General features: G+C 33.0%; 4 protein-coding genes and 1 long non-coding RNA gene across 5 annotated transcripts; 2 read left to right on the top strand and 3 right to left on the bottom strand.

Moving 5' to 3' along the window:
- Positions 1-2949: 2949 nt before the first annotated feature.
- LOC105136653 (protein PHLOEM PROTEIN 2-LIKE A9-like) lies at positions 2950-12238 on the top strand. The gene is made up of 4 exons (XM_011042080.1): positions 2950-2993; positions 4682-4748; positions 4850-4935; positions 11567-12238. The coding sequence occupies exons 1-4, from the start codon at positions 2965-2967 to the stop codon at positions 11994-11996; spliced, it is 612 nt and encodes a 203-aa protein (XP_011040382.1). The 5' UTR covers positions 2950-2964; the 3' UTR covers positions 11997-12238.
- Positions 12239-12753: 515 nt separating this feature from the next.
- Positions 12754-13363, top strand: LOC105136669 (60S ribosomal protein L23-like). The gene is made up of 3 exons (XM_011042094.1): positions 12754-12768; positions 12897-12962; positions 13028-13363. The coding sequence occupies exons 1-3, from the start codon at positions 12754-12756 to the stop codon at positions 13361-13363; spliced, it is 417 nt and encodes a 138-aa protein (XP_011040396.1).
- A 5017-nt stretch (positions 13364-18380) lies between these two features.
- Positions 18381-19114, bottom strand: LOC105136654 (uncharacterized). Its single transcript, XR_844391.1, has 2 exons — positions 19050-19114; positions 18381-18970 (listed from the first exon to the last, which is right to left on the bottom strand). It is a non-coding gene; the product is annotated as an uncharacterized LOC105136654 (long non-coding RNA).
- Positions 19115-20699: 1585 nt separating this feature from the next.
- Positions 20700-21374, bottom strand: LOC105136655 (protein PHLOEM PROTEIN 2-LIKE A9-like). Its single transcript, XM_011042081.1, has one exon. The coding sequence runs from the start codon at positions 21352-21354 to the stop codon at positions 20872-20874; it is 483 nt and encodes a 160-aa protein (XP_011040383.1). The 5' UTR covers positions 21355-21374; the 3' UTR covers positions 20700-20871.
- A 686-nt stretch (positions 21375-22060) lies between these two features.
- LOC105136656 (uncharacterized) lies at positions 22061-25635 on the bottom strand. Its single transcript, XM_011042082.1, has 4 exons — positions 25367-25635; positions 25188-25252; positions 22265-22346; positions 22061-22153 (listed from the first exon to the last, which is right to left on the bottom strand). The coding sequence occupies exons 1-4, from the start codon at positions 25430-25432 to the stop codon at positions 22061-22063; spliced, it is 306 nt and encodes a 101-aa protein (XP_011040384.1). The 5' UTR covers positions 25433-25635.
- Positions 25636-26877: the final 1242 nt, after the last annotated feature.

Here is a 26877-nt window from a genome sequence, read left to right as displayed (position 1 = left end):
TAGTAGTAGTAGTAGTAGTAGTAGTAGTAGTAGTAGTAGTAGTAGTAGTAGTAGTAGTAGTAGTAGTAGTAGTAGTAGTAGTAGTAGTAGTAGTAGTAGTAGTAGTAGTAGTAGTAGTAGTAGTAGTAGTAGTAGTAGTAGTAGTAGTAGTAGTAGTAGTAGTAGTAGTAGTAGTAGTACTAATAATAATAATAATAAAGAAATAGAAGAAGAAGAAGAAGATGAGAACTTTGAGATGGAATATTAATGTAACGATTAAACAATGATAATAACAAATGTCAAGGTTAGAGGTTCCACTAATGGTATATCAAACAAGTATAGTATAAACTCTTATTATTGAATTGGAAACCACACACAAAGGAGGTTCCAATCAGATTATATATTGTTAACATGATTACATTAGTCATCTTATTCAATTAATGCTAATACTTGTAAATCTCGTCAAGCATTCATGATTATAACTTATGTTAACAATAAATCAAGTTCCTTTCATAGCTCAGGTGTCGGTTATACCATACATTATGGGCTATGAAAGTGCCAAGCATTTGTTGTACCAAGTGTTATATAACATAAATCAAGATTAGTCATTTAACAAGCAAAGTATTAAAGAGTGAACAAGATAACAAATATAAAACATGTTAGTATCAAACATTAAAGTCCATATTAAGTTTACATTATACTTATTCTTACACCATTAGTGTAACCTTTTCACCTTGACATAATTAACTTAGCTAGACATAATGAAAGAAAGCAAAATAGATAAACAAAATAAGAACATAAAAGTTAACTAAGTAAAGGAAAGGAAATGAAAGGCATAAACTTAATATTAATGAAAACAAAGCATAAAAAATACAAAGAGAGAAAGGAAGAGCATGATCTTGATCTGGAAATCAAGATGCCTAAATGCATGGCAAATGCCTCCTTTTATAGGCCAAAAATGGGAACTATTGATTTGATGACTAATTGATAAGTGGGTGACCAACTTTTGACTTGGTGACAATCCTTATCTTCTCTTGTCTGCCCAAAACGTCATTGATAACGTCAAAATTGGAGCCAGTTGCAAACATGAAAGTTGTGGGCAATTGTCTCAGCTTTCTTGTGTAAAAAATTCAGCTCATTTGGACTTCTAGAACTCCAGATATGGCCAAAATACCGAACAGTGCTCGGGCTGGAAGACAGATTCGGGCTTCTTTGTTGTTGCTACAATTTGGACTTGATAATGGCCTTTTTAGATCTTGGGCTCCATATGAAAGTTGTAGGCCTATGTCTTACCTTTCCATCCATATAAATTGGACCTAAATCTGAGATCTGTAGCTCCAGATATGACCCAATTACCGAACAGTGTTCCGGTTTGGATTGCACCGACATCTCTTTTCTAAGTTTGGCCATCTCTTTATCCTTGCAATTTAAGTTCTTCAAGTCATCAATAAATCCTTTCATTTATGTGATCGACCTGCATTTAAACTGAATATTTACCACAAATTAAAGGTATCTTAGGTTATTAGATATATTATTATAAAACATGCTTTGGTTAAGGAGTTATTGGTACTTCAAGTGCAAAATGATGATATAAAACCATGATAAAAATGCACTTTTAAGTACTAATCACAAAGTTCACCTTTTGCAAAACTTATGGTACACCACTTATTTTTAATCTTATCCATGACTCCAAAAAACCCAAAAAAACGGCTTCAGAAAACAAAATCCACCTGAAATCAAAATATTACGCAGGCTGCATATATTATGGTGATCAAAAAATCGGGGTTTGAGCTCTTTGGACCTCAAAATCTATTTTTAACCCAAAACATTTTTGGAACTGTGATAATCTTATCCATGACTCTAGAAAATCCAAAAAAAAAACCTCATCAGAAAATAAAATCAACCTCAAATCAAAATATTACGCAGGCTGCATATATTGTGGTAATCGAAAAATTGAGGTTTAAGCTCTTTTGACCTAAAATTCTTTTTTAACCAAAAACACTTTTGGAACTGTGATAAACTTATCTATGACTTAAAAAAACCCAAAAAACCACTTCAGAAAACAAAATCAACCTCAAATCAAAATTTAACCCGAACTCAAATATGATTTTTTCACAAACTATAGAGGTAAAAAGAAAAAAAAAACCACCTAATATAAACTCCTCTCATCAAAATGAATAATTTGACACAAATATCGTCCATTTCAGTAGGCTAAATCAGTGTCAATCATGCGTTTCTCTCTCTATCACTAAAATTCAGTGACCTCTCTCCCTTCTTTCTATACCAAGGATAAAAAAATAACAAAAATAAATTTTTGTATAAAAATTAAATTGAAAAAACATTGAGGGACCAAAATCATAAAATTTGCATGATTTTTTAAGTTTAAAGATCAAAGTACATCTTTTGCGAAATTTATAGCACACTACTTATTTTTGTCGTGGTTTTCATTTCAATATGTCCTCTATTAATTTTACCCTTTCATAATAATTCAAATTCAATTACTTTTTAATTTAGACAAATTAAATCGTCTAAAATAAAATTTGAGAATCAAACTAAAAAAATATAAAATTTTGCACAATCCATCTGCAATAATTTATTAGAAGATGAACTGTGGAGCTATGCACATTAGAAATCCCATTCCTTTCAGGTTATAGGTAAAGTAATGGTTGACTTAGAATATTAGATCGTGGAAATTGATATTCCCAAACAACAAAGCTCTCATTATTGTTCTTGTATTGAACTTTTTCCACATAGTTCCTTGAAATCTCTTTGGCATCCAGGTCATGAGTACTTCTCCTTCCTAAAATTCAAGCACAGGAGCTCCCGAAGGCTCTCAACCACCGCCTCAAAAGGTCGGAATTCTTTTTACTTCTTCTGTAATTCAGATAATCAGTTAGTAATGATCAGGGGAGCAAATGAAATGTTTTAATGACATGACAATTTGGAATTTTTCTTGTGTGGCATGTTTTAAAGGATCGTGCATCAATGTTCTCCAAGTTTAGATTCGGTGGAAGGTGAGAATATGTTTTTTTTTTTCCTCCTATTTGAAGCTTCTATGTGCATGCTTTTTTTGCAGTGGTTTAAACTTTGTTTACTAATCAGTTTATTTTTGGTATATGATCAGCCAATATGTTGAGGTGATAAAAAGACAAGATTGATATATTGAATACAATCACATACTTTTTTAGGTGAATCGAGATCGCCAATATGCTGAGGTGTGATCGAAGAGCAAATAATACCCTACCACATCTTTATCTTCTATTTCTTCCTTGCATATGACCTTTCCGATGCATTCTCCATGATTTCTTTATCCTCTCTACTAACAATCTTTCACAGATCCTGACCTTGAAGATGGGTTTTGTATACCTAACACTCAATAGTAGTAATTGGAGCTTTACATCCCAAATTGATTCAAACTACTATTGGAATCCATATTTAGTAACACAATTTTTTTTTCACAAAAGTTCTTTTTTTACTCGATCACGATCAAGACTAAGAAAGATAAAACAACTTGGCTCCACTACAAGTTGAACCAATAGAAAAAAACTTGCTATTGAATTATACTTTATGCTAAAAGTTAACAACCTTTCACTTTGCGAATACATAGTGAAAATAAATGTTTTTTAGTTATAGTTTTTTTTAATTAATTTTTTTTTGTTCAATTTAATTCTTCAATAGTAATTTTTTTATTTAATTATCGTACTCTTATGATACAGATTTTGAGTTTAACCGGTTAACTTAGTTGATTCAGATTTTTTTAATTAGTTTTGTTTCAATTTCATCCTTCAATGTACATTGTGATCATCTATTGGGTTTTAGGTCAAAATGTTATATTTGTATTAATGGATCAAAGATAATTTGATGAAAAAATATTGTAAAAATACGAGTAGAGTCATTTGATAAAAATATATGGTACTATTTTATATGTTAAAACACAAACATATTTAACTTATAAAAAATCTTCCTATGATAAATATAATAACTTAAAATTTATAGTCATGTGTGACATTCATTGCAGAATAAGTATAAATTAAAGATTTCAAATCATATCTAAATAATTTATGGGTCATAAAAATATATGGATTGAATATTATCACAGGGACTCTCTTACAATTTTTTTATATATAATCAAAACATTAATATTTTTATATTGAAATATATTTTATCTTGGTGGTGGTGCTTTATCAAATGTATTGTATTTAGTATAGTGTAGTATATATAATGATAAATTAAACATTATAGGTTAATTATGTAATTTATTTTGGACATGTCAAGCGCATTTACAATAAAATAACTATAAAGCCTAAGGGCATTTTAAAAAAAATTCACAAATTTTTAAACTTTAATTTATGTTTCAATAGTTGTATATTGAGTTTAGAGCTACTTTCATTATGCGATATCATGAAAATTTTGACAAATATTAAGATTTCTATAAAGGTGTAAGAAAGAGGGCTATTTATTTTGTCACTCTGTCAAGGTATGGAGTGGGATAAGTAATAATATCACCCTTCATTCAAAACCTTAATTTCTATTTTTGAAAATGATTTTCATAAAATTGTTTTTATACAAATTGACGTGCCAGTTGATTATCGATAAAATATGAGTCCTACAAATGATAAATGGTTGATCTTCCATGAATCGAAATAATCTTTCAAGTGTTTTTATACAAATTGATGATACTGCTTATTTTCGGAGTTAATAGGAAGGGGATGCCTGGAGAGTCTGAATCATCTACAGATGGGTCAAAGACGGTTGAAGTCCCCTCAAAGGTCAGAATATTATTACTGCTTGAATGGTAATTAATTAATATAATTATGTAATGATTTAATAATGACAATTTGGAAATTCTCTTGTTTGACATGTTTTGCAGGGCCCTGATGGCAAAACCGTGTTTAAACCAAAGCATCTTACAATCTGCTGGAAGGAAGAGAGTCAATATTGGAGTATTCCTGAAGGGTGAGGATAACATACCTGTTTTCTTCTTGAAGAGTTATGCTGTTATGTTACAAATCTTGGTGTGCTTGATCTATTGTTATGTTGCAAATGTTTTGTTAATAAAAGTAAAATTGGAATCATTAATTTACAGATATCATAGAAAATTTTTATGGTGTTTAAGTTGTAACTATCAAAATTTAATAATAGATATGAAAAATAAAAATAATTATATCTGGTCCTTTTAGAGTTGAACCAATTTAATATTTTTATAAAGATTCTTTATCCTTTTCATGCATAATTCTTCTCTATAGAGAAAGTATTGATAGTTATAATTTCAATATCATAAAATGTTTACGGAAGTCTTTTAAATTCATAAAAAGTATTTTATATATAGATTGTTTTTTTTAAAAAAAAAAAAACCCTCGCTGGATCGGGTTCACACCTAGTTTTTTATTTTATTTTTTCTCTTTTAGATACCAATCTCCCCAAATTTCTCCTTCTATCTGTCATGACACTTCGAAGATACACGGTTCTTGAATCAAGAGAATCAAGATTTGTTTCACTCTGCCTTTATTCATTATCAATATATGGCTTATATAGCTATTTACAGACGTCTTACGCTGTGCATGCATTATGCATGATGACAGCCAGAAAATAACCGAAATTGTAACAGAATAACTACCACCCGTAATAATAGGATATAGTAACAGAATTATCATAAAAGTGAGCGGGAAAGTAAGCAATGAGAGAAACAAACAAACTGTAGCACTAAACTGTTAATTCCTTTAACAGTCCATCATTCCCTGCTTTAAACTGTATTCAGTTTATGTTTGGAATTTCACGTAATCCCAGCAATCTTCGAAGCTGTAAGAACACCTCTAACCTGAGAGGTTTTGTCATAATGTCAGCTATCTGGTCTTGAGTTTTACAGTAGCTCAAGTTGACCACATTCTCTTTCACCATTTCACGAAGGAAATGAAACCTAATATCAATATGTTGCTTCTGCCGTGGAGAACAGGATTCTAGGAAAGTTTTATGCTGGAACTGTTATCGCACAAAAGTGTAGTGCATTTCTTCAGCTCACAACCAAGCTGTTCGAAGACTCTTCTTAGCCAAACACATTGACAAGCACATGAGGCAGCAACGATGTACTTAGCTTCGGTTGTTGATAAACTAACAACAGGCTGTTTCTTGGAAGACCATGATACTGCTCTAGAGCTGAGTATAAACATACATCCTGTAGTACTCTTGCGATCATCTATATCTCCAGCAAAGGCGCTATCTGAGTAGGCTATGAGCTGCTTACAACCTCCTTTCTTGTAGAAGATGTCCAGGTTCATCATTCCCATCAAATATCTGAGTAGCCTTTTTGTTGCTACCCAGTGTTGCTCCGTTGGGCATGACATGAAACTGCTAATAAGGCTCACACCATACATTAAATCAAGTCTGGTTGCAGTTAAGTACATGAGACTGCCAACCACCTGCTTAAACATACTTGCAACAACCTTGGTTCCCTCCTCATCCTTTGACAGTTTGCAGCCTAAAACTATAGCATTCTTCACTGAGTTGCTTCCGTCCATGCCAAATAGTTTTAAGATTTCTTGAGCATACCTCCTTTGACATATATAAATCCCTTCAGGATTTTGTAGCACCTCAATTCCCAAAAAATACTTCATTTTTCCCAAGTCTAACATGTCAAATTCCAGCATCATGAGCTTCTTGAACTCTTCACACATATTACTGTCATTCCCAGTGAAGATTAAATCGTTAACATACTGACAATTAACAGCTTTCGTCCTCCTCCTAGTTTAGTGAACAGGGTGTGCTCACAGTAACACTTTTTGAAGCCTTTGTGGACGAAGCCTGCCTCAATTTTGCTATACCAAGCTCGGGGAGCTTGTTTGAGGCCATACAATGCCTTACTTAGTTTATAAACCTTGTGTTCCTTGCCCCTTTTCTCATATCCTTGAGGCTGTTGGACAAAGACTTCATAACTGAATTCACCATGCAGAAATGCGCTTTTAATTTCACATCCAGTTGAAAGATGCTCCATCCTTCTTGAGCTGCTAGAGCAATTATCAGACGTATGGTATCTAATCTTGCAACTGGAGCATATAGCTCTGTGTAGTCAATCCCATATTGTTGCGCATATCTCTTTGCCACAAGTCTAGCCTTGCATTTGTCTATCTCACTACTTTCGTTGAGTTTTGTTTTAAATATCAATTTAACTCCAATGTTGTTTACTCCTTCGGGTAGGGTAGTCAAAACCCATGTTTTATTATGTTCCATGGCCTCAATCTCTTTGTTCATGGCATCTGTCCATTTCTTGCTCTTCACAGCTTCCTCGAATGCAGATGGATCAGCTTCTGTAAGAATAATCATAGCATTTTAGTCCTCTTCTTCTGACAGATTCTCTCCTGTTTCATAGTCTTGCATCCAGGGTGGAATTCGTCTTACCCTCCCTGAAACTGAAGGATTCACTTCATGTGTCACACTAGAATGTGCATAAGTGCCACTTGGACCTGCCTCATTCATGCCCTTGAAGTTGGCCTCTTCATTCTCGTTGGTATATGTTCCAAGTTCCTCAGTTGAGCTTGCTTCTTCATTCTTACTATCCTCTATTCCCAGTGTTTGTGCATTCTGAGCTTCATCAGTTTCTTCTTCAGTATCACCCCATTCTAGTACATCTGAGGTTCTTTTTTCTCTGCTCATGTCTCAATTCCGACCCTTATTTTATTTAAAAACAACATCTCAACTAACAATTATTTTCTTAGAGATTGGATCAAATAATCTGTAGGCTTTCGATTCTTCACGCACTCCCAACAAAACACACTGTATGCTTTTATCATCCAACTTAATTCTTCTTTAGTCTGGTACTTGTACACGAGCCAAACACCCAAAGACCCTGAAATACTTTAATGGAGGCTTCATACCAGTGCATGCTTCCTCTGGAGTTGAGTGTTGGACGGCTAGAGTAGGGCTTCTGTTGAGCACATGAACACACCACCTTACAACTTCTGGCCAGAAAACCTTTAGAACCTGTTTATCTGTAAGAATGCACCGCACTAAATTCATCACAGTCTTGTTCTTTTTCTCAGTAACTCCATTATGCTGAGGAGTATAGGTCGTGGTTAATTGTCTGGTTATGCCATTTTCTTTTCAAAATTCCTCAAACTCATTTGAGTTAAACTCACCACCTCTATCAGTCCTTAAACATTTGAGGTAGGCTCCTGTTTCCTTTTCAACACATGCTTTGTATCTTTTGAACATGGTAAAGGCTTCTGATTTTTCATGCAAGAAGTAGATCCACATCTTTTGACTAAAATCATCAATAAAGCTTAAAAAATACCTCTTGTTGATTTTTGATGCTAGATTTATGGGACCACATATATCTGCATGTACCAATTCCAGCTTCTGTGATGCCCTCCATATACTTCTTTTAGGAATAGATTCCCTGTGCTGTTTGCCAATTAGGCATGTTGTGCAAACCTGTGCACAGGCTGCTGGTGAAGGCAGACCAGAAGGCAAACCGTTGACCATCATTTTGGATTGAAGGGTTCTCAACCCTTTAAAGCTCTCATGGCCAAATCTGCAAGACCATAGGTAACTTTCATCCTCTATCATAGCTTGAAGACAAGTAGTGGCTTTAAGTATCATTGTTGCGAGCACAACAAACATCCTGTTCGTACTCATTTCAGACTGAATAATTAAGCCCTTAGTAGGATGGAAAACTTTACACTTCCTATGCTGAATCAGAATTGTTACACCTTTGTCTTGAAGTTGCCCCATGCTTAACAGGTTATTTTTCAACTCTGAAATGTAATAAACTTCTGAAATTACTTGAGTAATTCCATTTACTTTCATTCTTGCGTTTCCCTTCCCCATAACTGTCGTCTTTGAGTTGTTGCCTAGCTTTACTGTGTGTCTGAATTGATCATCCAATTCTGAGAACCATTCTTTTTTCCCACTCATGTGATTGCTACATCCTGAATCAAGAAACCAAATCTCTTTTCTTTCCTCATGGTTAAGCTCTTCATAAGCCATTAATAGTAATTCTTCTCTTTCATATGTTTTTGCATAGTAAACTCCTTTCTCCCAAGCAGGACACTCATATTGAAAGTGTCCTAATCTGTGACACTTGAAGCATTCTATAGTAGCCTTGTTGAATTGTAGTTTGTCACGACCTCTTCCTTTTCCTCTTCCTCTTCATCTACCAGTGTTTTCTTCGTAAGTAATCTTGAGAGCCTGCTCTTCTCCTCGATGACCATTCATTCTTTGTTCATGGACTAGTAGACTGCTCTGCAGCTCATCAATGGTCAATGTGTTTAAGTCATTTGACTCTTCAATGGAACAAACCACATAATCAAATTTTGAGGTCATGGACCTCAGAACTTTTTCGTTGATTATGGTTTGGCTCATCATCTCACCATGAGTCTTCATTTTATTGGCTAGTACGACCAAAGTAATTGTTAATTAAATCTCCCTCCTTCATGTGCAGTCTCAAAGTCCCTCTTAAGTGCTTGTAGCTATGCCCTTTTCACCTTAGTAGAGCCTTGGTACTTCTGTTTCATGGAATCCCAAATTCCTTTTAAAGTGTCTCTATTAAGTATGGTCTCCATGACATTTCGATCTATGGCTTGAAAAAGGTAATTCTTCACCTTCAAGTCCTTCAGCTTCTATCCCTCAATCAGTTTGCGTTGTGCTTCTACCTAGTCCTCACTCAATTTGTGTTGTCCTTCTGTTGCTCCTGCCATAGAAACAGATCCTAGCTCAGTTCTCTGTGTCACCTCCATTGAAATCCTGTTCTCTATGAGATCCCAATATTCTTTGGAGCGGAGGAAATTCTCCATCAACATCGCCGAATAATCATAATGTCCATCAAATTTAGGAATGGTCGCCTACAAGAAACTGCTATTGTTGCTTTCCATAATTCTGTTGATTCTCTAGAGAAAGAAGAGAAGTTGAATTTTTCTTTTGTTCCTCACACACACCTACACTCAAGTCTCCTATGATGCTGCTCTGACACCAATTGTCAAGACACACAGTTCTTGAATCAAGAGAATCAAGATTTGTTTCCCTCTGCCTTTATTCATATCAACATATGGCTTATATAGCCACTAACAGAAGTCTTACGTTGTGCATGCATTATGCATGATGACAGCCAGAGAATAACCGGAATTGTAACAGAATAACTACCACCCGTAATAATAGGATATAGTAACAGAATTACCAGAAAAGTGAGCGGGAAAGTAAGCAATGAAAGAAACAAACAAACTATAGCACTAACTGTTAATTCCTTTAACAGTCCATCACTATCTTCTTCTTCTCTACTATTCAATCCATTAACTACCCCAACAAAAACCCAAACAGTCATCACCATAATCAAGCTTTCTTTCTCTTCCAAACCGAGCTAGAAATCATTTATTGTGTTGATGAATTTGTATGGATTGATTCATTCATATAAGCTGTTTGTTTGCATGTGCAGACAGTATAGTTATTTAGTAAAATTTCTAACGTCTCTGGGTCATGCAAAGTAATTTGCTTCGGCCTGATATTGTTTCAAGGTGCATGCATCTATATGCATCATCACGACCTTCAAACTTGTCAATATTCTAAATTTAAACATGTAAAAGTAATTGTACACTAGGAAGGGTTAATTATTCTTATTTTCATGGTCTGAGTAAGGCGTTCGATGCCTTTGTTCTATAAATTTTGAGTTGATTCCCAATTCTATCTCAGCTTTATTTTTTTATTTTACTAAAAATTAAATAACATGTGAAAAAATCATGCAAACACAAATAATGAGAAGCACACAAAACTTAGTTAATTTTTTATGCGGATTTCACAAATACATCTTTATTAAAAATTGTACAATATTCTTAATTATTAGAGAGGAAAAATACAATATTTTTTTGCTTTTGTAAGTTGGTCCCTCTATTATTCAATTGTTGACTGTTGATTTTTTTAAAAACCAATTCCTAAATTACCTTTTTGAAAGACTTAATTTTGTCTACAGTAGATAAGATTGGAAATTTTGATTATAGATAAGAATATTCTTGGTACAAAAACCAACAACAGGACCAATTAATTTAAAACAAAGGGATTAACTAATAATTTTATTGAAAACATAGGGATCCAATAATAATTTACTCTATTTAATTTGATACTTTAATTTATTCATACATGTTTTCTCTTGATCCACGTTTTTGTTTTAGGGTAAATTACAAAAAACTTTTCAGAGGTGTTATAAAATTGTACGAATCATTTTGACAAAAATCTTCAAATTGTTAAGTAAAGATTACAAATATCCCAAGGTCAAATTGTTACATTCTTAAACGTGGAAAGTTAATGTTTAGAAATCAGTATATGGTGCAGTTCCGGCCAACTTTTAGTTATTGTTTCTTTCTGTTGTTTCCTTTCATTTTTGGCGGAGACCATAAAACAAAGTTTTTTTTATTTATTTCTTTACATGACAGGATTGAATTTTAGGGGTGAGTATATTAAACTAAAGACCAATGGTTTACCATCACAATGGAACTGTATCACTACCTTTTGTGCATCTGCAGATTTAATTTGAATAGTGGTGCTATAGTAATGTAGAGCCTATTTTGTTTATGTCAATTTGAATCTATTTGATCTTTGCAAAATATAGGGATGGTCCTGCAGAGCTGCTGGAGGTGTGCTGGCTTGATGTAAGTGGTGAAATGCCTGTAACCAAAGGGAAGGCGTATGAAGTTAGCTTTATGTTATCCATGAACACAGAGAATTCCTTTGGCTGGGACGATCATGTTACGGTGATGGCTAGGATAGGAAAGGAGGGAGAGTATCAGCGCGAAAAAATTGATCTATCAAAATTAAGCGGGGAAGTAAAGGAATTTCCTCCGGATCATAAGTGTCGGGTTGAAAGTGATAAAAAATCTGGAAGTAACGAGACGCTCTATTTTGGCTTGTATGAAGTGTGGACTAACAAATGGAAGGGTGGTCTACGGATTCATGAGGCCATAGTTCAGGAAATACCAGCTGGGAATAATATTGCTTCTACATCTAATACCCGTTCCGACGAAATACCAGCTGGGATTTGATCAGCGGACCAGATTGCATCTCCTAGTTATCTATTATATCTATTTTCGTCAGTGTCATATTTGAAGTTATTTTGATTTTCTTAGTTAGCCCAACCATGGCAAACTTATAATATGCACTGCTAGGACTCTAGTTATTTAGCTATGGTTTGAATAAACACTAGTCTAAAGACTCTTTCTCCAGAGCTTTTCTGTTTGTCTTATGATATGCTACGTCAACATCCTAAAATTAATCCTCTGGGTTTGATATATATTGTTAATTTCAATATATAAGCTGCTCGTGCATGTGCGTTCATTTTTTAAGATTTTAAAGTACCGTCTTTTTTTTATTATTAAAACAAATTAATGGATTTTTAAAGACAGGTCGAAGAGATGCGGTAGAAAGGGAGATAACGAGGATACAGAAATGACACTTCCTTTCCTTATGGTGCTCCTGTCATCTTGGATGGGTCTCTAAATTTTCTGCATTTGATGTGCTAAAAGAAGAAGAAGGAGAAGAAGAAGAGAAGAAGAAGAAGGAGGAGGAGGAGGAGGAGGAGAAGGAGAAGGAGAAGGAGAAGAAGGAGAAGAAGAAAGATAAATCATAGAGTTGCACTGTTTTAGTTTTTGAGTTCTTCGTGGAACAAAAATTGTTTTTTTTTTAATAAAAAAACACATTCCGCTCTTTAAATTATCTTTCCAAGGATAGCTAAAACAGGAAAGTAAAAAAAATATATTCTAAAAAACACTTTCCACCAGGCCATCGTTCACAAATAAAACAATGGCACGTGTCAATGTATTAATGCAATGACATTTAAATGATGCGCCCGTATTGTACAGCATCAGCAAGGTAAGAATTGTTTTTTTTTTTTGGGATCATCGTGACAAAAGCTAAATACTGCTGTAAAATCATTTGACATCCAGACAAGGACGGACGAGTACAGGAAGCTAACGGAGGAGTACAGGAAGCTAAGGTGGGCTGTAGCGCAGGTTAAAAAATTTTATTAAAAAATTTAATATTTTTCTTGTATAACCTTTACATTATATCGGTGAAGGGAATTAAAGGTCGCTTGAACCGCTTGCTTTCTGCCTATGTTGGTGATTTGGTAATGGCCATTGTCAAAAAGGAAAAGCTTGATCTCAGGAAGAAGGTTATGTCTGCTGTCATTGTTAGGCAACGTAAGTCTTGGCGCCAAATGGATGGTGTTTTCATATTTTTTGAAGATAATGTTGGTGTTATTGTGAATCTCAAAGAAGAAATGAAAGGCTCAGTAATTACCGGTCTAATTGGAGAGGAGTATGCTGATCTTTGGTCTAGGATTGCAAGCGCAGCTAATTCTAAGAACTTTAATTTGTTTGTTTCTTTTCTTTGGGAATCATATTGTTGTTAAGTCCTATATGTTTTTATAGGGTTAATTTTAGTTGTGTTTTTGTTATTTTGACTAAATTTTATTTGGAGCTTTATATGCTATAATGAATTTTATAGATTTTGTACAAAAGAAGATTTTCGGGGCTCCACCCCGAACCCAGCAAAAAACACACCATCTTCTACAAATATATCTGCTAAAGTAAAAAATAAAGACTTTCCCTTTTATTTTTTATTTTTTTTTGTAAAAACTCACTCCTTACAAAAGGATTTTGTTTTCTATCATTTATTAAAATCCACTCTTTTACCTTTATCAATACTCGAGAAAGTACCATAGGATTTTTATTTTCTCCTTCCCAACAACATCAAGTTTTAGCTTAGATTTTGAAGAGGAATCTAAACAGAGTCACAGGAGTGCAAAACCATCACGATTAAGTAAGAATTTCCAAGCTCTAAGTTAGCTATATAACAAGGATCAATAATAGTTTATAACCCAAGATAAAAAAAATTTCTGGCTCCGCCCTTGCATCCAGAAATATTTTATTGTGTACTATGATAATAATTTTATTTTTTATAAATAAATAAATATTTTTTTATTTATTTTATAAGAATATTCAAGTTTTTTAAATTTTTAAGTAGAAGCAAATAACACTTTTAACTTTAAAAACATTAAAAAAGAAGATTTATTTTTAAAATATTTTATTATTTTCATATTAATATTTTATATAATTAAAAGGATGATACAGGCGTTTTAGTATTTTTATATATTTTTTAATCAAAAAGCTATTATTACATGTTTCATATGCTCAATGCGTGAAAAGTATAAAATTCAGCCATCTATCATATAATTAGATATACAGTTTTGCTCTTTTTACATGGAGCTATTAGATTATAGCTAATAATCAATTATTTGTGTTTATTTTATTTTTTTAATTGATAACTAAATTATATAATTTTTTTTTATATTTATTATTTGTTTAGGCCTATCATAAATTACAATCCTGGATAGATTGGACCGGCCAAGCCTGATGCCCAGCTTAGACTTAATATTTTTTTTTTTTTGGCTGGACAAGCTGCCTTGTCATTGTTCCAAACAATTGATCCGGACCGCTGGGCAAATCAACAGGCGTGCATGAAATGTTAATTTACGTTTTCTACAGGAAGGAGTTAATTATAAATGAAGATGCACGATATCAAATGAATTATTTTGCAAATCGGGAAGAGAAGAAGAAAGGCTTACCTGGTCTGCTGGAGCTGGTGGGCTGGAGCGACGACGTCTGGACAAGGCTTCTTCTTCCTTCTTTGTTCTTCTCTCTGTTATGTGTTTTCCCCTGCGTTGGGTTCTTTTCTGCTTTTTTGTTTCTCTGTTCTTTGTATCTCACCCCCTGCTCTCTGGGTTTGTTTCTTCGTTCGTGGCCTCTTGTGCCCCTCTGTTCTGTGCTTCTGTTTCCTTACGATTTTTCCCCTCGGTCCTTTTCCTTTTCGTTTATATCCCCTGGAAAACCCTCGGTTCACTCTGTATTTGCCCTTGTGTTTGTTCTCTGTTCTCCTTTGCCTCCTCTCCTGGCCTCTTTCCCTGTTTGCCTTTCTTCTTCCCCAGTTTCCTTTGTTCCCCCCTCTGGTTTTCCGTTTCTTCCCTCCCAGTCTTTCTCTGTTTGCATCTCTCTCCCATCCTATCAGTGGTCCTTCTCTGGCTTTTATGAAGCCAAAGAGTGTATGATCGTGCACGATCTGCACGATGGGCGTCTTGCACGTTCGCCTTCATTTGAAGACTAGTCAGGTGCTAAAGGCCCTGTCATTGCAAGACCACTTCTGGTATTTAGAGAATATCGTGTGGGTGAGGAGATTGTGTGTGGCCGAAGCTGTGTTAGTGGTGTCTCAAATGGATTTCCATTGCCTTTCCTAGAGAAGAGAATGAACTCTTGAAACTGCGTCGTTTGGCTATCTTCAATTCCCGCCTTAAACTTTTTCCATTTAGCAATTGGGTTCTTAATCAAGGAAAATCTCTTCTTTTTGTTATTTTGCCCCTAGATCAAATTGCAATTGGACCCCTGGATTATAGTGTTATTTCCAAAACAATCCTTGGTTTCTGAGTTATTTAATTTGGTCCTTAATTAACTCTTCAACTTTTAATTCTTTCAATATTATCCCTGAAAAAATTAATTAAACTCCCTAAATTACCCTCATCATTTCATTTTGGTCCTTGAATTTTAATTTCTTGCAATTCTACCTCCAATATGCCCCAAACTTTGATATTTTTTCAATTAAGCTCTTAATTTCATTAATTAAACTAATTTCAAGTTCAATTAAATCCCCATACTTACTAATTCTTTCATTTTTTTTATCAAATTAACTTCCAAATTTATAATTTAATTCTTATCAGTTCTCAAACTTTCAATTTGTGTTGTCTTAACTTAATTCTCAAATTATTTTTTATTCATCCATTTTCTTTTTAAGAAAGCAAAAATTAGGTTATGATAAAAGTAATTGAAATGGAAAGGAGGGAAGATATAGGACTAAGGATTCTATACTATTGGACAGTAATTTAATGTTTCATTTACCCTTAACAAAGACATGTTTTCCATTAGCAATAGACCTATGGGTTAGAGAAGAAAATCCTTCAGAATTATATAAGGTTGTCATTTTATTAGTTATATTATCAATGACACTTAAGTCAATGACAAAAAAATCATGCACAATCATAGTTACCAAGGCAATTTTAATTGCAATTAGAATACCTTATGTGTTTTCTTGTAAGATGTGAGCAGAGTTTGCAAGGAAGCCCATAAACTCATCAAGAAGCACTATAGAATTAGATGCAAATGTTTTCACGGCAATATCACCCTTTTTTCTTAATTTAGGTAGTAAAGTCATTGAGGATGGCAGGTGGGTTGATAGAAATTTTTTTAACATTACTAGGAAGAGAAATGGTGAAGTGAGCAGCCACAATAACATAAGCCTTATGTTTATAGCTTCTTTGAGATTTCTTTTTCTTTTCAAAAACCAACTTCAACTTTGGATGAAAAATCCAACACCTCCTAATTGAGTGGCCAATATTATAACAATGATGGCACTTTAAATTAGGTCGTTTGCCCTTGTAAAATCTATTATTATTCATTGATTTGTTGATGGTATAAGCACAAGTTTGTAATAAAGGGATTTTAAAGTCAAAATTCATAACCTTTCTATGAGCTTCTTCTCATTGAATAGCAGCACACACACTAGTAAGGGATGGAAGATCAGGATTCATGAGGATCTTGCTACAAAGATCTTCGTATTTTGAACCGAGGCTAGCTAGGAGTTAGAAGATCTTGTCCTTTTCTTCACGTTTCCTTAATTTTGATGCATCAACCATATAGGAATAATATAGTGCAAGTTCACTCGTCATAACTTCTAGGGTCCCGATTAATTGAATAGAAGTATTTCTATCTTGTTACATATTATCAAGATTTTTATTGATTTGAAAAATACAAGTTGAATTGTTTTGATTTCCATACATCCCTTTCATAGCTTTTTATAGTTCTAGATTATGAATAGCTAAATATTTCAGCAATATATTTTTTTAGAAAATTAAGTAACCAAGATATAACAAGTTGGTCATTGCATTGCCTAGCTTCATAAGCCGGTGAAGAAGACTCAAGATGCTTAGTATAGCCATTGACATAGGCAGGTTTGAATCTTCCACCAAGATCAATTGTCACAACTCTTGATTAAGAGAGATAGTTAAATTTATTTAGTAAAACTAAGCCTAAACATTGTTTAGGATTTAGCTCTCCTTCCAGAATGTTACAGGATTTATTGGTGTAATCAACACTATCAATCTTGAACGGGTCTTCCATAGGAATTTCAACTAATCAGCAAGGTATGATACCATGAAGAAACAAAAAATATAAAGTAATATTATATGTTGAAGAAACAAAGGAGATAGAAGAATATTTTATTATGTTTTTCTGTTATAGCAGCACGCACACACACAACTAGGAGTGTTAAAAAAAACCAATCAACCAAAAAAACCAAAGAAAAATTAACTGAAAAAATCTAATCAAGATAAAAAAATCAATTAAAGCAATTTTTAAAACCATAAATTCTAACGTGTCCGATTTGATTTCAGTTTTAGAATTCAAACCGACAAACCAAACTGGACTAACCATAAAACCTAAAAGCTATACAATTTAAAAAGGGTATAAATAGTTCAATATTAAAGTTAACCTAACCCTAACATAACCCCCTCTTCCCCTTGCAAAAAGTCGTTGCCCTAACCCCTGAAACTATTTATCTCAATCTTCCTTTTCCTTTCAAGTTTCAATTGCTCTATGTCTGTCTCCATCTCAAAAGTCTCACATTATCTAGGTTCTAGCCAAACACAAACCCACCCCTCCATCTCCATGACTTCTCTTTTCTCTTTATTTTTGTGCAAGTTGTTGCAATCCTTCTCTATTCTTTCAAGTTACAGCAAAAAAAGACAACTCCTTCATTAGAGAAAAGACAAGGAAAATTTTGACCCAGTATTTGGTGTTTGAACAGGGATACTAGGCATATCAATAGAAAATAATGATTAATGACCAAAGATGAATTTATAACTTTTATTGTTTGTTGTAACAAAGATGGATCTATTAAAATCCTTTGAATGGTTAGCTAAATTGCATTGTTCCTTGCTTGTCTCGACACAAGTTTGTAATAGCAGGAAATATAAAATTCCAAATAAGAAAAAATTAGTCTTTGATCTTTGATGGATTAGGTTTCTTGATTTTATGGCAAAAAAAATAAATTTAATTGAATCAAACTGAACCAAATCAATTTAGTTTGAACTAGGTTTTGATCTAGTCTGGTCCGGTTAATATTTTACAAAATCAATATAACTCGGTTAGGATAGTTTTTAAATTTTAAAAAAAAAACTGATTTAGTTTGAACTGGATATCAATCCATGATTATAGAAGATTCAATAGACATCATCCTTCCTATCACGGAGGAACCAAGCCCGGCCCTGCACTCGAACTAGAAGAAGATATAAGATGGCTCAAGGTAAGCTAGCTACTCTTGTACAACCGTAACCCCATTCTATATTGTTATGAAATACAGTTCTTTATTCCTAGCTGTAAGTAAAATTTGTTTGTTAATTACAATGAAATTAAAGAATGTTTTCAATTAGCCCATATTCCAAATTACTTCAAAATCAGTGAAAGGCAGCTTTCTATACCTCGCTATAAGTGATTTGTATTGCAAGTGTTCCAAAGAAAATGTAATCCTATAATTAAGGACCATGATAGGGAAACCTATTTTCCTATAATTAATGACTTTACCAACGCTAATGAATTTGTTTTCATGTTTCTCTGTCCCTGCAGCGGGTGCTGAAGGTGCTTCCACCTTCTCTGTCCAAGAAGCGAGTGCTGAGGGTGGTTCCACCTTCTCAAGCATTGCAAGATGACAACGAGAATAAATTTTTTTTTCCCATATTGGATCATAAATTTTTTTAAAGAAAAAACAGGTTTCATATTTAAATTCCTTACAGTATAACATAGTTGCCAGAACACCCATTTGGAATAGGAAGCCTGGCACCGTGTAAATTCCTGCCTCTAAAATAAGCTTCCTCAACTTTCATCCCCTCCATTTCTACCCCTACAGAAGAACCCAACTACACAAAATTATAAGAAACCGAACATAAATTGAGAAAGGCCAAAAGGGGAATAGAAGAAGAAGTTGAACTTACTTACCAGTGGGTTTGGGTTTGAAGCAGTGAGAAACGGCAGAAGGGCCATCATATTTGATGCAGCAAAGTTAGGTTAGGTTTAGGGTAATTTTAACTTGAATTTGAACTAAAAGTTTGGGTCTTATATTGATCTTAATCTAAGTTAATATAAAAATAAAAATAATTATTATTATATTTTTAAAACTTAATTCGATCTAGGATTAGGTCTAGGTCACCAATCAAGTTGACCATTAACCCGAGTAAACGTAAGGATAAAAATAATTATTATCATAGTTTTAAAATAAATTCAAAAGTCGACTCGGGGCTTGAACTAGGTCATGAGTTAGGTTAATCATTGATCTGAGTCAACATAAGAATAAAAATCCTTATTATTATTATTTTATATAAGCGGTGCCATCAAACTGCTAAATGAATAATATTTATCAAAGATTCTTGGTCCAACCCCAATGAACAGACCAACATTCAGAATCGATTTTTAGACTGATTCAACTTATTTTTTACTCATTTTCAACCAAGTCAAACTAATTACCTACTATTTTGACCATTCTAGATTCATTTGCAATGTTTGTCTTGTCAAGTTAACTCTCATAAGATAATATAGTCATTCAAAGAATAAAATAACTAAAAAATGCATAAACATTCATTAGGAAGCTAACAAAAAACAATTATGATAATTAATGTATCAGACTGAAAGCATTTCTTGACTCACAAGAATGGATAGAGATTATGGAAATATAGTTATGAAGAATTAGATTTCAAAAGAACAAAAGATTTTTAGAAGAGACATAAAATCAAGTCCTTAAAATCAATAATAATAGTAAAAAAATAAAGACAATAAAGGCAAGACCACTATTCTTTATATTCTTGGCCATATTTGTGATCATTGCTTTTGCATAAACCTTAAAAAATATATAAAAGGATTTTAATAAAAATACAAAAGTGTTAGCAAAATCAAAAAGATTCCTCTCCAATTTTTGTAAGATAAATTTAAATAATTATAAATAAAATCCTCATAATCTATTTCTGATTTTCACAAGAATAATTGTGAATTCTTAGAATTCCAACATCTACAAAACAAATCAAATAATATTCCTTGCTTATTCTTCTTTCTAATTTCCTTATTAACCAAAGTGCTCATAAAAAAAAAAACATTTTTCAATAGATCACCGAGCAATTGGGACAAATTGATAAGCTTCTATTGTTTAATAGCGCAATGTAGACATTCAAACAATATGAAAGATCAATCTAGACAAAGACAAACCTCTATGTTTTTTGTTTTAATTAAGCTTGTTTTTATTATTTCATTTACATATTTATTGTTTTAGATTTTTTTTTTAAATCTTTCCATTTACTTTAGACACACCCAAAATGACACGAGTAGCATCAGTGAAGGAAGTGTCATTTGTGTATCCTAGTTAGCTACCCTAAGCTTTAAGAACTTCAAAAATGAAAGCACATGCAAGCAAGAGTGAAATTAACAATATATATCAAGCCGTTTTGTACTTTTTTAATCTGTCACGCAATATCAACAGCTCTTTAGCAGTAAGATCACACCTGCTTAAAAAACTTTCTTAATCAGTTCACACCCAGAGGACTGTTGGATGTTGACGCCGCAAATCACAAGGCAAACAGAAAAGCTCTGGAGAAAGAGTCTTTAAGTCTATATATAGTTCTTATTCAATCCATAACCAAATAACTGGGGTCTTAACATTGTATAATATAAGTTTGCCATAGATGCGCTGACTAAGAAAATGAAAATAACTTGAAATATGACACTTACGAAAAACAGATAAATAGTCAGATGGAGATCCGGATTAGAAATCAAATCACTGAAAATTCCTGGAAGTAGGCATTGGAAATAGATTTTGACCCTCAAAACAGCCTTTGTCCAGAGCGCTTTCAGATGCTGAAGTAGAATTGTCAGCTGTTACTTCTTGCACTTTGGAGTCGTCCGAACGGGTATTAGACGTAGAAGCAGAATCCTCAGCTGTTACTTCCCGAACAATGGCCTCATGGATCCGTAGACCACCCTTCCAGTGGTTAGTCCACACCTCATACAAGCCAAAATAGAGTGTTTTCTTATTATTTTCAGAGTTTTCATCACTTCTAAAATCAACCCGACACTTCTCCTCTGGAAATTCCTCTTCTTTCAGGCCTAACTTCGATAGATCTATTTTTACGCGCGTATACTCTCCCTTCTCTCCTATCCTTGCCATCACATAAACAGGATCTTCCCAACCGAAGGATTTCTCTTCATTCATGGATAAAATGAAGCTAATTTCATACGCCTTCCCTTTGGTAGCAGTCATTGAACCAGTTACATCAAGCCAACACATGGTTTATATATATATATATATATATATATATATATATATATATATAATGAATACATGCAAGAATATTCACCGAAGATTTTGATTTTAATTTAATGATGTGGAATAATTACCCGGGATATTATGGATCACATCGACAAACAAAAACTGTTGAAGAAATTATTGATCAATCAGGTAATTAATTTGACTCAAAATAGTTAATCCAACTGTTAGATTAAGCTAAAATTTATTGGTGAATTCGGATAGAAAATTGAGCTTATGCTAAGCTTCCTTCACACTCCAAGCCCGTTCGATGCTCATATTCGCCAAATCTCACTCCAAAGGCCCTCAAAGTTTCAGTTCATATTTTATACTTTTTCCTTCTAAATTTTGCATTTTAGCTTTATTATTTTTCTCGATTAGTTGTTTCCTAGTTATTTGAGGTATTTAAACCAATATTTTCAGATTTCATGGCACTTTTGTTGAATAAACTATAGACTATTACAACTTTAGTAGAATTTTTGTCTAGCCATAAGGTTTTAGACGTGTGTTAAACTCAAACCCATCGTTTTCTTTACCGCATTTAATAATTCTAATTTTACTTCTATTAACCAAATACTTGTAACATAACAGCAGATGATGAACCACACCAAAATTTATAACACGTACAACACTTCAACAAAAAAATAGGAATATATTATCCTCACATTTCAGAAAATGTCCAATCTTGACTCTCTTCCCCCGAAATGTTGCCTACAAGATCCTTTGCTTTAAACGTGGTTTTACCATCAGCGCCCTATAAAACATATCAAACAATAGAATTTTCAAATTGTTATCATGAAACCATCACATTTGACCCCTGATCTTCACGAACTGATGATTAATTACCATTCATTAGTATTCTCACCTGTGAGAGGGCCGGTTTTGTATGCGTCTCTGGATTTTCATCATTTGAAGATGGTTGTTGAGAGTCGCTACTTGCCTTATTGCTGTTAATATTTGTCGAAATCTTCTTAGTATCAAATAATGAAAGGAGTTTTGAATTTAATGCACAACTATTGAAAAGCAAATCAATATTATGAAGCATGTTTTACTCTATTAACAAATACCAAAATTTGTTATTTCTTATTTTACATCTGGTAACATAACACCAGATGATGAAACCACACCAAAATTTGTAACACAACACTTCAACAAGAAAATAGGTATATATTATCCCCACCTTTCAGAAATTGTCCTATCTTGACACTCTTCCTCCCAAATGTTGCCTAAAAGATCCTTTAGTTTAAACGAGGTTCTACCATCAACACCTTATAAAACATGTCAAGCAATAGAATTTCCAGAATGTTACCATGAAACCATCTCATTTGACCCCTGATCATCACGAACTGATGATTAATTACCATTCATTAGCATTCTCACCTGTGAGAGGGTCGGTTCTGTATCCGTGTCTGGATTTTTATTATTTTGAGATGGTTGTTGAGAGTCGTTACTTGCCTTACTGATGTTAATATTTGTTGAAATCTTCCTAGTTTCAATAATGAACGGAGTTCTGAATTTAATGCACAACTATTGGAAAGAAAATTAATATTATGAGGCATGTTTTACTCTATTAACAAAATACCAAAATTTGGTATTTCTTATTTTACTTCTAGTAACATAACAGCAGATGATGAACCACACCAAAATTTGTAACACAACACTTCAACAAGAATATAGGTATTATATCGCAGATGACAACTACTTTTAGATTATTATATTTTTTGTAGGAAGATGTTTTATAAGTCAATTGTGTGTTTGTTTTATAATATGTAAAATAATACCATTTTATTTCAGTTGTTATGGAAGAAGATTATTCTTGTTAGTTCAAAAGAACATATAGAGTGAGATTAACAAGTTGTGGAATGGGAATAACATTATACTTAATCACAAATTGTAAAGTGAGAAGAGGTAAACTAATGCTAGAATCTTGTGATTTTTTCTTATTTATTTATGTTAAACATTTCCCTGTTAATTACAAAACAATCAATTACTATGAACCATGAATATGTTCTCAAGAGAAGTTCATATTCAAGACTTCACTATAATTTAAGGCCAGTTACAGATACAATTTTTCTTTATTAAGTTCAGGTCAAAAGGTATAGGGATCAATTAGTAAGAGAAAACGTGAGATGTTTACTTTTTATTAAGGTAAAGGGAGAGATTTAATCCACAAAATGTATCTCCCAAGTTTTGAGAATGCTCCTTTTTCAGCAAGAAACTATCATGTATTTGGCAGCGAATAATGAAAACAATAAAGCCATCCGAATTAGTGCAAAAGTTTTAAGAAATAAAACCAGATTTGTAGTCCAAAATGACGAGTATGTTCACTTTTAAAATGATATGTTGTTGGGAGATTCATTGCTGAAAAATAGACAACTGAGACTATACAAATTGTCTCCTGGGAAGCCAGTGACAATTTTGAACCTGAGTTCATGGTATAATGGATTTTGGACTTGGCAGTTAGGTTGGCAAAGAGAGTTAAGGGCTTTTGAGCTTGATCAAGTTTCTTCCCTGCAAAGCCTCACAAACGAGAGTCAATTGTTTCAATGGAATCCAAATACTAAAATCTAGAACATTGGAAGTGATGGGAGATTTTTAGTTAAATCTTGCAGTACAGTAGTTGATGGCTCTTTTACATCAAACATATGGGATTCTGCAGATTCCCCCAAAGATTCAGACATTTTTATGGTTAGCTGTGTAGAACAGATTATGTTCCTTTCTTTTAGCAGATGGTTACTTCCAATTGATCAATATATCTTGTTGTTCTTTTTGAGCGAATGTTCTGGAGAATTCAGACCATTTGTTACTTTAATGCAATTTTGTTTGGAAGTTTTGGTCAAAAGTCATCTCTTGGTAGGGTATCTCTTGGTGTGTCCCGAAGACTTTCTACTTTTTCAATGGCATACAATGGCCAAGGGAAAATTTCAAAGGAAAGCGTGGAATCTTCTCTTTTTTGGTGTTGCGTATTTTCTTAACCAGGAATAATTAGATTTTCAAGGAAATTCAACCTGAAGCATGTTTTACTTTAACATGGCGTCGATTGTCTGCCTGGTTGAGAAATGTGACTTCAACTTTAGTTACACAGGTAATGACTTCACTAGAAGTTCAGACGATATCTAAATGTGGACGAACACCAACAGTAAGCTAATTAAAGTCATGCAAATTGATAATCCTCTTAAATACTAAATTTTCACATCGCCCTTATATGGCTGGCTGACCTTTCGACATAGAAATGAATAATGGGCCTCATTCCAACAAAAAATAAACTGATTAATAAACGGTGTTGAACTACTGCAAACAAGCATGCTAATAGAAATTGCTAATAAAAATATAGAAGCATATTCTTACCCACTCTAAAAATCTTCTGTGAGGGATTTTCTATCTTAGAGGAGAAGCTGGAAAGCACCGATCCTTTTGATGAAGCATAAAGTTAAGGTAAGAAGTGTTGTTCTTTGATAAAGCAGGCCAATATCTTGAGGTTTAACCTTTTTTTCAATGTTTTATTTTGTTTCAGTTTACCCTATGAGACTTGAAATGAGTCCATTTTCATTCCCTAAGGTTTCAATCCCAGAAAGAAAACATTTAGTCCTAAGATTTGACAGAAAGAAAGTTTTATGAAATAATTTGACGAGAATTAATAATTTATTTTCTTATATATATCAAAATAAGATTAATTATGTGCAAAGAGAAAGTTTAACGATTTGAACTGCATCTTGAGGTCACCGAGAAAATAAAGAAATAAATATAAATTAAATCATTTGTTCATAAAGAAAGGCGCATATTCTCACCCTTTAGAGGGATTTTTCTTCTTGGAGGAGTTGCTGGGAAACGATGATCCTGTACCTTCAGCACCCTTTGAAACATGATAAACAAGAAAAAAAAATCCGAATTGTCATATCATTTAAACATTTCATTTGCTTCCCCTGACCATTACGAACTGATACCGTAGAACAAATAGTATTCTGACCTTAGAAGGCGGTGCTTTAGAGCCTTTGGAAGCCCCTTGGCTAGAACGATTGGAAAGAAAATTCATGATGATCTGGATGCTAAAGAAAGAGTTTTTGAGGAACTAGCTAGGTGGTACAAAGTTCAAACAATGATGGGAGCTATGTTGTTTGTGAGTATCTATTTCCACGATCTAATATTCTAAATCCAATCCATACATGGTCCACAAATTTAGTACCTCACTGTTTTAGAATCTCTCTCCTTCCTAAAAAAATTCATCTACTTCTAGTATTTTTCTGTGATAAAAATCTTTCCTGATCAACTTTCGGTTATCAAATCTAAACTTGTGTTCCATATTAGTGTTTTGACGAGACCGTCCACATATTAAATTATGCATTTAAAAAATTAAAAATGTTTCCATACCACCCCTTCTAAGATTCTAATCTTTAAATAATAATAATAATAATAATAATAATAATAATAATACTGGTGATGCTTTACAATAAAATAAAAGCGGTGTTTGTTTAAAATTTAAAAATATTTTTTAAAAAAGTTATTATATTTATATTCGTGAATTGTTTTAATATACTTATATTAAAAATAATAAAATATATATAATTTTAATTTATTTTCAAATAAAAAAATAATTTGAAACCCTTTATCTATAATACTCTCAAACAAGTTTTAAACTCTAACTGTCATTGTTTTCAAAGATATGATATAAAACTTGTTATTGCTAGGACTGGTAACAATTTGTTTTCTAAAACAAAAACCAAATGGTCAGCTTGCCCTTGTAATTTATAAAAATAATTTACTTAATAACCTTACGCGGGGGAATTATGAGGCAAACTTTGAGGCATATTGATCATGGATTAATTAAAAACTGATAATTGAATTCTACAAGATCGAATCTTGTGCTGTTTTGTTTCCCAGTGGCTAAACGGTAGAGCCAGGAGGCTTGATGTGGCGCTTCAAATTCGATTTGACCCTAACAAAGTAAAAGATGAACCAAAATCACAGATAAAAAAATAATCAAAACAAAAATTATAATATTAGTATAAGAAAAGAAGAGAAGGAATAATAAATAAATAAATCTTTGTTCAAGTTCTATAAATCTATTTGCTCAAAAAAATCCATCACTGTTTTTTTGGATAATCATCGGAAATATATTGGGAAAAAAAATCCTTCACTGTGAGACGTATAATCCAAAGCCACCACCGACAAGCCTGTAACTTCTCACAAGTCCTATCGCCTATTGTCCCTAATGGAGCGAAAAATATTGAATAAATTGGGTAATTAGCACACACAAACTGCGGGAATTGTTTTTGGTGAAATAGTATAAATTTAGATGCTGTAGTTATAAATTGTGATATTTAATTAAATATTATATTTTTAAAACATAACATCAATAAAATTAAAAATTAATTTGTTGATTAGTTCATAAAAATCAATTAAATTAGTTAACTCATTTCAAAATTAACAAGAAAAATCATAAAACTACAAAGATCGAAGACTTGAAGTGATTTTTTTAAA

The sequence above is a fragment of the Populus euphratica genome, unplaced genomic scaffold (assembly GCF_000495115.2).
Source record: "Populus euphratica unplaced genomic scaffold, PopEup_1.0 scaffold133.1, whole genome shotgun sequence".
NCBI classification, from domain to species: domain Eukaryota; kingdom Viridiplantae; phylum Streptophyta; class Magnoliopsida; order Malpighiales; family Salicaceae; genus Populus; species Populus euphratica.
This window is presented reverse-complemented; position numbering and strand designations above follow the sequence as displayed.